At 50.1% G+C, this 10546-nt stretch overlaps 1 protein-coding gene across 3 annotated transcripts; it reads right to left on the reverse strand.

Annotated features, from left to right (window-relative positions):
- Window positions 1–232: 232 nt before the first annotated feature.
- Window positions 233–10002, reverse strand: AMZ2 (archaelysin family metallopeptidase 2). 3 transcript variants are annotated; one of them, XM_047081533.1, is made up of 9 exons: window positions 9933–10002; window positions 9347–9440; window positions 8719–8808; window positions 7901–8183; window positions 6691–6864; window positions 6449–6577; window positions 2899–3062; window positions 1364–1540; window positions 233–431 (listed from the first exon to the last, which is right to left on the reverse strand). In XM_047081533.1, the coding sequence occupies exons 4-9, from the start codon at window positions 8181–8183 to the stop codon at window positions 279–281; spliced, it is 1080 nt and encodes a 359-aa protein (XP_046937489.1). In that variant the 5' UTR covers window positions 8719–8808; window positions 9347–9440; window positions 9933–10002; the 3' UTR covers window positions 233–278. The 3 variants fall into 3 exon arrangements, with proteins under 3 accessions (XP_046937489.1, XP_046937490.1, XP_046937491.1); XM_047081534.1 differs by lacking the exon at window positions 9933–10002 and adding an exon at window positions 9873–9918; XM_047081535.1 differs by lacking the exons at window positions 8719–8808; window positions 9347–9440; window positions 9933–10002 and having other exon boundaries at window positions 7891–8140.
- Window positions 10003–10546: the final 544 nt, after the last annotated feature.

Here is a 10546-nt window from a genome sequence, read left to right on the forward strand (position 1 = left end):
CGCGTGTCGGGCTCTACGCTGACAGCATGCAGCCTGCTTGGGATTCTCTCTCTTCCTGCCTTTCCCCCACTCGCACACAGTGTCTCTCTCTCTCTCAAAATAAATAAACATTAAAAAAAAATAAGCCTCATTTCAAAGTTCAGGTGCTTTCAAGAAGATTCCATCCTGTTACCTGACACCGGGCAGAATCGGTAAACAGTTTATTCTAACGAAGTACTCCGTCCAAATGAAAGCAGAGTCTGCAAACGTTTATTTTAATTACTCCTATGTGAAGGTCCTTATTTTTGGACAACAGCAAGGCATTTTATTATCCACTCTTTCCATTCCTTGAAGGCGTCCACGGGTTTTGGTAAATCCACGGCACCCTCACGACTGCGCTCCCTACTGACTCCGGGGCTGTCCGACTCGTCCTCGATCCACCTCACCAGCGCCTTGAAAAACACAAACCAGACGCACATTTTAACAAATCGGAGCAAGACCGTTTTAGGCTAGAGAAAAACACGGCCTTCAAAATCACGTTATCGCAATCAGTGACTTCAGTCGCCCCAGGGAGATGTTCCGTTTGATAAAGATGTTTGTGCACACGAAACAACACTGGGTGAAAGAGCGTTTACCTCCAACGCACACGCTAGGATTACGAGTGATGGTCAGAGTGTGCCGGGGTGGGGGGGGGGCAGACCAGAGAGAAAGACACCCCTCACAGGTTTTTGCTGGGCGGGAGGGGTAGGCTTTCCTCGGCTCGCCAGATGTCCCACGGGGCACCGGGCGTGTGCTTTTAACCCGATGCAGAAGCGGGCACGTCTGCAAGCGTGCACAGAGGCGCAGGTGGACGCACGTACGTAAAGCCACCTGCACGCGGGGTTCCACCCACCAGGAGTCCCGCGATGGCCACTGACACGTTCGTGGGCACGTGTGGACACACGTAGGCGCACACGCATCCTGAGATTCGGTACCTCCCCTCTTCCTCCTTAAAGAAACCCATCCTCTCCTCCCAGTGAATTGCATACCCCTGTCCCACATTTGGAAAGAGAAATCATCTCTATGCATTTTATGTAGTTATCAGCCGCACGCATCAACGTTTACTGTTCTGCGACAAGTCAAGCTCTCCTGGCCTTAGGGAATGGGAAGTACAGATTCCCTCCTTCACCATTTCTCACTCAACGACAAGTGTAAGGCTCTGAGGGGCAAGGCAGTTTTTAATGAGATTTCTTTGCAGGGTTTTCTTTTTTTGTAACCACAGCTTCCTGCTTATCTTTGCACTAATTTCCTCTGATAAATTATAGTTCCAGAGAAGGGCCTAATAGAAAATGGTAGTTTGCTACTTATATAACCACTTCCCCCTTTTGTTCTTCCCCTCATTTACTTTGTATCTTTCTATTATGTTGAAGCCAATGGCACACTGCAACTTGCGTAAACAGATGGGGCAAAGGTTGAGGGGGCGCCGGTCGGCTTCTTCCAAGTGGTTGGAGCCCTGCATTAGGCATGCGAGCCACTGGCAGTGTCGGAGTCCAAATATGTGTCCGATCTCGTGGGTTAAAGTCTGCAAGACATTCACATCAAAGCTTTATGGCGCCACCATCATCAGTGGGTTAGCCCTTCCTTCTTTTTCTTGCTTTTCCAAGAAACAAGGGTAGGGGAGGCAACTCCCTTACCATCATCACCAAAACTTCAACCTGCCCCCAAACTTAATCCTTCATTTCCCTACTTACACTGCCTTCCTTCGTAGACTCAATTTCTTAAGTATACCTGCAGCCGGGTTGCCCAGCCTTGAGACCCCTGACGTATTGGGTAGGATCATTCTTTGTGTATGGGGGGGAGGGGAGAACAGCAGTCCTGGGCGCTGTAGGATACTTAGCACCATCCACAGCCTCTACTCAACTGTGCCAACCAGAAACGTCTCTAGACATTGCCAAAAAGTCCCCGGGGGGGGGGGGGGGGCAAGATCATCCCAGCCTGAGAGCCATGCTCCAGACAAGTGGGACACTTGTTACGATTCAGATTCTGGGTCCTTTCTCCCAGGGATGCTGAGTCCCTAGGTTTGGAAGGAAGGGGGCTCCCGTCTCCACGTTAACGAGCACACCAGCGGATGCTGATGCAGGGCACACACTCGGAAAACACTGTTCCAGGCAGTGTAGCTCTCAAACCTGAAGAGGTGGCTAGGAATGAAGGCAGAACTTCCCAGCTGCAGGAAATGCCTATGTCTCTGGCTAAGGAAAAGGGGAAAAATCAGGAAACAGGCTCTCCAAAGAGCACGAGTTGGGGAGATTAATCAGGAGCTGTCAGTGGAGCTAACCTCAGCAGAAGGTAGCCTGGGGCCCAAGAGGAAGCCATTCTCAAGACACCTGCCAGCAGAGGCCCTCCAAGAGCGGCTTTACTCGGTGACCACAAGTTCAAAGAGGCAGTTACTTACTCATACCAGACTTCTGGAATTGAACTAGTGGTGAGGATGGGGGGCTGTACATAACTAACAGGGCATAATGCCAGCACAGATACTGTAAATGTCACTATCAAGGTATCCATTTAAATTGTTTTTATCGGTAATTTCAGGCAAACACGATGTCCATCAAAAGCATACGAATGATACAAATTCATTGATCATATTACCTTAAGGACTGCTGACATACAATTTAGGGAATTAAGAGCTCTCTGGGGCGCCTGCGTGGCTCAGTTGGTTAAGCGTCCGACCTGATCTCGGCTCAAGTCACGATCTCACAGTTTGGTGAGTTCGAGCCTCTCATCGGGCTCTGCGCTGGCAGCGTGGAGCCTGCTTGGGATTCTGTCTCTCTCTCTGCCTCTCTGTCTCTCTCTCAAAAACAAATAAATAAACATGGGGGAGGGGGGAAGAGCTCTTTAAAAAATACTCCTGTTGGATTTTTTTTTTTTTTTTCAACAACTCACCTTACAGGAACGGAGCAGCAGAACGCTGGTCACTTGAGGAGTGTAATAGTTCTCGAAAACTGCATAGTCACTCGAGGATCCTTTCTGCAGCTTGCTCACTCTGCCTTCGTAGCGGGAGCTGTAAAAATCATTGCCATACCTGGCAAAGCTGAATATCCCCACACCTACAAAAGGAGGACAAGCAGCAAGAGAAAGGGAGCAAGACCCCTGAAGGACAAACCAACAAGGAGAGCCCGCCCGGGCGTCTCGTCTGCGCTCCCGTGTGCCCACGGTCTCACGTGCTTGAGGTTTGCCAAGACGGAGGTGGCCGTCGGCCCCGGGTTTCCCCACCCAAGTCTGCCGCTGCTGTCCAATTTGCCCTGCCCTGTAAAACACAAAGGGCTCGAGGTTCAAATTCTCGAGAAATCGGGAGTTCCAGAGGTTTTTGTTCCCCACGGAAGAAGTCTTTTTTTTTTTCCCCAGAACAGTCCAAACCAAGTACTCCAAGAGGAACGTTGAAAAATGGACAACACACACCCATGACCTCACTCTTTTTTTTTTTTTTTAAGTTAATTTATTTCTTTTTAGAGCAATAGAGACAGAGCACGTGGAGGAGGGGCAGGCAGAGGAGGAGAGACGGAATCCCAAGCAGGCTCCACGCCATCAGCACAGAGCCCAAGGCGGGGCTCGATCTCACGGACTGTGACATCACGACCTGAGCCGAAACCAAGGGTCGGACGCTTAACTGACTGCGCCACCCAGGCGCCCCAACTTTACTCTTTAAGAACACGACAAACGTGGGCAGTTGGGTGGCTCAGCCGGTTAACCGTGTGACTCTTGGCTTCGGCTCAGCTCACGATCTCACGGTTTGTGGGATCGAGCCCCCCATCGGGCTCTGCGCTCACAGCATGGAACCTGCTTGGAATCCTCTCTCCTTCTCTCTCTGCCCCTTATCAGCTCGTGCTCTCTCTGTCTCTGTCTCAAAATAAATAAATAAATAAACTTACAAAAAAAAAAAAAAAACACACAATAAACAGATCTCTAGGTCCTGTGTGTCGGGGAGAGTTCCTGGATGTCCCTGGTACCAGGCTGAGGAAAACCGCCGTGCGACTGCCCTGATGCTTGGAGACCATGCCCGAGACCACGCCTAGAGACAGACCCTCTCCCCTCCTGCCCTTCCTCGCTCACAACACAACTGTACTATGTGGCTGCCGTCGGGTGACCAGAATAAACACCCTCGTAACTGACTTCCTGTTACCCTGAGGCTCGTAGCAACCACCTCTGCACAGGTGGAGAACAGGCTTTGCTGCACAGCTCGTTCTAAAGGGCACGGCTTTATGACGGCACTTGTTGACATGATCACTTTTATTTGTCTCTTTCAGTTGTTACTTGAAAGTAATAAGGATTTTTTTTTTTTTTTTGTCAAAGAAATGAATTCACAGTAAGTTTGTCCAATCCAACCTGATCCAAAGAGAATGCTCCTCACCCCACCCTTGGAAAATGTCGCCTCGTATTTGATATTTAGAGACAGAGAGAGAGAGAGAGAAAGAGCGCATTCTGAAAGTTAAGAAAACACTAAATCTATTCATGTCACGGCTGACCTCCTCTGTCCTCTTGCCAAGGAAGTGTGAGCATATTTCATTATAATACCTCTAGCGAGAACATTCCTCCTGATAATCCTACAAATGGAAGGTTATTTTCTTTAGTAATTAAATATTTCTCCGTTTTAAAATCCCCATCTTCGTAACCTTGGAGAGAACAGTCACTTGTAGCAAGATACTGTCTCACTGCCTGGCCGATCAGTCCTGCAAGCCTGTATCTTCTCTGAGGCCGTGCAGCAGTTAAGAAACTTACTTAAAAAGGGGGTGGGGGGTGGGCTGCCTGGGTGGCTCAGGCGGCTCCTGGCTCCTGTTGGTGAGTTCGAGCCCTGTGTCAGGCTCTGGTGCTGACAGCTGGGAGCCCGGAGCCTGGAGCCTGCCGGATTGTGTGTGTGTCTCTCTCTCTCTCTCTGCCCCCTCCCCCGCTCATGCACACGTGTGCGCTCTGTCTCTGGTTCTCTCAATAAATAAACACTAAAAAAAAATTTTTTTTAAAGGGAGGGTGGGGGGGTGGTTAAAGTAGAAACATTTTGGGAAAATGCCTCCTGCCCTCTTGAAATGCATAAGATGAATCAGCTGGCAATGTCCAGATAAATTGTTTTAAGTTTTTAAGGTTTCTGTCTCTGTCAGGTAAATAATAAAAGGGGACATAAAAATTTAGCTCGTAAAAATTTACTTCCGATAGAAAGACAGCTCATACAAAAGTCAGAAAGACAGCAGTGACCAGAGTCTCTCCTGGAGACTCTGGGGAGGGGGCGCCATAGGAATGTAAATGGAGAAACCCCCATGAAGGAGTAAGGGGGATGAACAGGTTCTGTGGTGCCCTGGGTCCCCCCGCCCCCCACCGACCCGATCAATGTGTCAGAGATGGAGATACCTAACAAACATTTGTTAAAGACCGAGAACACCTAGACAGTCCACAAACTGGAACTCAGAATAGGTACAGTCCCAGGTACCTATTCCCCACCCCCACATTGCTAACAGACAACCACTCCCCTTAGTGCATTGGACTGTCCCCCTCCAACTTGTCAGATCCTAGGGGACGAAGGTAGAGAAATGACAGCAAAAAAGGGAGGGGTGCGGAGGAAAGAAGTGGACAGAAGGGAAGAAGAAAAAAAAATGGGGAAAAATTGGATTTGCTTCCAGATCCTTTCCTGCCCCCAGTATCACCATGCAGAATCCCTGATGAGTCAAGGTGACCACATCTTAAATCAAAACCTGGAGTCGACTTTTTTACAAAAATAAAATAACAAGACATCATGAGACACAGGATAAGAAGCATACACCTGTACATCAGCCTATAGTTTCCTGTCTATATGAGAGAACTAAGAATTGAAAAGCAATTAGCAAGACTTTCACTTACGTTAATGACAGTTCAAACATCCTTACTGGACTGCGTTCACCTTGCTACCCAGTTACGGACACCTACTGTCTGCCGTGCTGAACGCCTTATATATATGCCAGGCATATATACACAGTTTATGTATCCACACTGTTTATGTATCAGCACTGTTAGGTAACCCATCGCAAAAGGGCTCTCCGAAATAGGTATTGTCAGGGGCGCCTGGGTGGCTTAGTCAGTTAAGCCTCCGGCACTCGACTCTGGCTCAGGTCACGATCTCACGGTTCCTGAGTTCAAGCCCCACATCAGGCGCTATGCTGACAGTGTGGGGTCTACTGGGGATTCTCTCTCTCCCTCTGCTCCTTCCCCCACAAAATAAATAAATAAACTTAAAAAAAAATCGGTATTATTGGCCTCAAGGTCACGTAGGCAGTGAATGGCTGACGGGGGCAGGGACCCAGGTCATCAGAATCTGTCCACAGCACATTTCCCACACCAGCACGATGCTCCAGAAATACCATACAGCCTGTAGTACCAAAATTATAACTGGCTGGAACTTTTTCCCTCTATCAACATCTTCCAGTATTCTCAAGTTGAGGATATTTCTACCAATAATGTCAAAAAGGAGTACCATCTGTCAAAGAGGCCTGTCCAAAGACAAAATTCCAGGAGTCTCTTGGGTAAAGATCAATCATCGTTATTCCCACAACACAGAAGGCGTCTTCAGGTTTCTTCTTTTTTAAGAACTTCAGGATGTGCCCTATTTAAAAAGGGATGCGTGTGTGAGATACGTACATCCATACGTGTCTCTCCATATATACCTATGTATAGATCTCCTGTACTCAGTTCAAATTGTAAAGCTGTTTAATTTACCTGCGTGAATTTGTAGGTTTTGTGTGTTATCGTTGACTCTAAAGGAACACCTCGTGGCAGAGACAGGAACTGGTTCTAGGAGCTTCACTGTTAAGCCATAGAAAAATGCTTCACAGTAACCCTTGAGCCATTTAATATATTCTTCACTGATAATTCTGGTGTTGCCTAGAGAGCCTGTAAAGTAGAAGAACACGTAAAGTCAGACTCGAAGATGATTAAAACATTCAGTCTTTTTTTTTTTAATTTTTTTTTAACCTTTATTTATTTTTTTGAGACAGAGAGAGACAGAGCATGAATGGGGGAGGGTCAGAGAGAGAGGGAGACACAGAATCCGAAACAGGCTCCAGGCTCTGAGCTGTCAGCACAGAGCCCGACGCGGGGCTTGAACTCACAGACCCTGAGATCATGACCTGAGCCGAAGTCGGACGCTCAACCGTGCCACCCAGGCACCCCAAACCATTCAGTCTTTACCTCAGTCTCTAATTAGAAATCTGAAATTAGAAGCAAATGGGACTCTAAATCTTTAATAAACCTCTATCACTCATTGATGTGAATATGAATTAGAAACAAAATGTCCTCGGGGCGCCTGGGTGGCGCAGTCGGTTGGGCGTCCGACTTCAGCCAGGTCACGATCTCGCGGTCCGTGAGTTCGAGCCCCGCGTCAGGCTCTGGGCTGATGGCTCGGAGCCTGGAGCCTGTTTCCGATTCTGTGTCTCCCTCTCTCTCTGCCCCTCCCCCGTTCATGCTCTGTCTCTCTCTGTCCCAAAAATAAATAAAAACATTGGGAAAAAAAAAAAATTTTTTTTTAAAATAAAAAAAAAAGAAACAAAATGTCCTCTTTTAAGGCAATTTGGGTACAACACTTCCACCACTGTGATGAATGTCAGAAATGATCATGGGGCACCTGGGTGGCTCAGTCGGTTGAGCATCCGACTTCGGCTCAGGTCATGATCTTGCAGTTCGTGAGTTCGAGACCCGCGTTGGGCTCTGTGCTGACAGCTCAGAGCCTGGAGCCTCCTTCGGATTCTGTGTCGCCCTCTCTCTCTGCCTCTGCCTCCCCCCTCTCAAAAAGTAAACAAACATTAAAAAAAAGTTTTTTTTAAAAAAAGATCATAAAAGCTGCCCACTTAAATGATATCAGCAACCCAGGCTGTCCCTGGCGACAGCCCCGTTGCAAACCAAACAAATCCAGCCTGTTACCGATGCACACCAATGCACTGTATATAAATACTGCGTTTGTCTGGAGACGGTGCCTTTCTGTAAGGATCACTGAAAAACTGTTCAAAGTCTTGGGGAGCCTCAGGATGGGAGATGATCCAATCCGATTGCGAATGCAAGGTAATGGGTCCGAAGAGATCATGGTCTGGCTTGAAGGCTTCGTTCAGCAAACGCCTTTCCCCGGCATCTAACTTCTCATACTGTGACACAAGCCTTGGGTTCTCCGAGATGAGAGCTGTTTTTAGTGTATGTTCAGAGTGCCGTACTGTTTCCATCTACCAGAAAAACACAAGGAATCAAATATACAATGCATATCCTTACAGGTGACTTTAATGTACCTACCCTCCACCTGCATGTATCATCTCTCCCTAGAATGGAAAAACGGATTGCTTTTTTTTTAATTCACACCAAACAACGGGTTTTCCCCTCCCCTCCCATTTCCAATCAATTTCCTGGGGAGAGGCTCTGAAAAAGTGAAAAGAAAAATCATGAAATTCATCCCTTCTTCTCTTAAAGAACCTGCTCCCGTTATAAAAACCGTAAGAGAATGACCTGATTGCCTACTTCCTTCTGTCATTTGGGTAACAATATTACAAACTGAGTCATCAGGGCCACATGAAAAATACTCAGCCTTTCCAAGGTGAGTCAGAGATGTTCCAGACCACACAAAAAAGAGAACTGATGTAAATCCTGCCCATTTCTGTAATTTAACTGCAGGCTCCTAAGAGATCTCAGTCACTGAAGTTTACTGCCTCAAAGTCATGTCACCCTGGGGAAGACACCAGGTGACTAATCAAAAGCCAGACTCACAATGACAGGTCTCTTCCATTCACGTCGTGTTCCTCTGTATAGCTGTCATCCTTCCTTCTGAGTGTGTCAAACAGCTGCTTCACCACAAGGCTTTTTGAGTTAGAAAAGGAAAAAAAAAATTAAACTTCGCTGTCTGGAACCTATCATATTTGCTTTTATTTTTAAAAAATTTTTAAAAATCTTTATTTTTGAGAGAGAGAGAGAGAGAGAGTGAACAGGGGACGGGCAGAGAGAGGGAGACACAGAATCTGAAGCAGACTCCAGGCTCTGAGCTGTCAGCACAGAGCCCCAGGCCGGGCTCAAACGCACAGAGAGTGAGATCATGCCCTGAGCCAAGTTGGATGCTTAACCGACTGAGCCACCCAGGCGCCCCCATATTTTCTAATTATCTGGATGTTTCCAGTTTAATGATTGACAATTGATAGGAAATTTTCAGCTAAAATCCGTTCTGGTTGGACACCAGAATCCTGGGGTTCCAGAGTGTGGAAGAAATTCTCAAACTGAGGTCACTCTTGTCAAAGCTCCGATATGTCCAGACGCTCGTCCTCGCTGCTCCACAACTGGGCTGAAGTTCCACGTCTACAGGACAAGATACCAAACAAAATGTGCCCTTCTGTATTCTACCTACCTTTAAGGAGGAAGGCTCCCATTGAAGTCTTTGCCTTACAAGGACTGGCATGCTTGGGCCTGGCCGAGAAAGTGCTGTGTGGGGCGCCTTCACCCTAATATTGAAAAGGCAGTGTGAAAGGTCGGCCTTCGGCCGGCCTCCCAGGTCTCCTCTGGCCGGAGCCGCGGGAGGCCGAATAGGATCGCTTCAGCGGGCTGGAGGTCTGCAGTGCTGAGTGCCAAAGCCAGCACATCCTGCGCAAACCTGGACAAGTTGGTTACCCCAGCTGGTTGCTATAGCAACCCGCACCTTGGGCTGGGCCCCAAAGCAACCGCAACCAGGTCGCTGGCCGGGGTGGGGTGGGGGGATCCCCCGGGGACTCTCGCTTCGACTTTCCGCCCGCCCCGGAGGAAGCCTCCGCAGAGGCCAGGCCTGGCTCCCAGGAGACGCCCCCGCCCCCGCTGTCTTCCCCTGCTTCCGCCGCGGCGGCCTCGCCCACAGCCTCATCCCTTCCCACCCACCGCGACCGTCCCCCGTCCCCTCCAACCAGGATCCCAGCCCGGGAGGCCACGGCCCGGATCTGACGTTTCCACCGCACGACCCTCACCCGGCCGGGCCTAAACACCGCCCGCCTCCCTCGGCCGCTACGGCGCGCCAGCACGACGTGCCCTTCGCCGTGCCACGCCTTCCGCCCCCTCCCAACCAACCCGGCGCAACGCCCCGCCCATCGCACCACGCACCGCTCCGCAGCGCCACGCCCCTTCGCGCGCGCTCCACGCCCTGCCACGCCCCCACGTCGCACGCCACGCCCCGTAGCGTGAGGCTGTCTCGCAGGCGCGGAGCCCACGTCCGATGAGGGGTCGCGGTCCCCCTCTCTGCGAGTGGGGGCGATCGGCGAGGGGTCACGAGGCGTCGAAGTCAGTCCCCACGGTCGCCTTCTGTCCCCCGGCCCCCCGATGGCCCCTCAAGGGCCGCCCCCGGGGCAGCTGGGGCGGGGGGGCCCCGCTGGACATCGTGTCACGCGGCCGCGGTTGCGCGGGTGGCGCGTGCCGGGGGCCGTGGGTTTGAGGAGCGTCCTCGGCGTGACCAGTGTAACCGGCCGGGTCCAAAATAAGTCAGCCGTGGCCGCAGGTTGACGCACAGCCTGGGCGCGCGCCCCCGTGCCGTCACCCTCTGGACTTTCCCTTCTTTGGCCGCGGCGCCTGCAGCGGCCTCCGCGCG

The sequence above is a fragment of the Lynx rufus genome, unplaced genomic scaffold (genome assembly GCF_022079265.1).
Source record: "Lynx rufus isolate CCGP_SWC_20201006 ecotype Redwood Valley unplaced genomic scaffold, mLynRuf1.p SCAF_18, whole genome shotgun sequence".
NCBI classification, from domain to species: domain Eukaryota; kingdom Metazoa; phylum Chordata; class Mammalia; order Carnivora; family Felidae; genus Lynx; species Lynx rufus.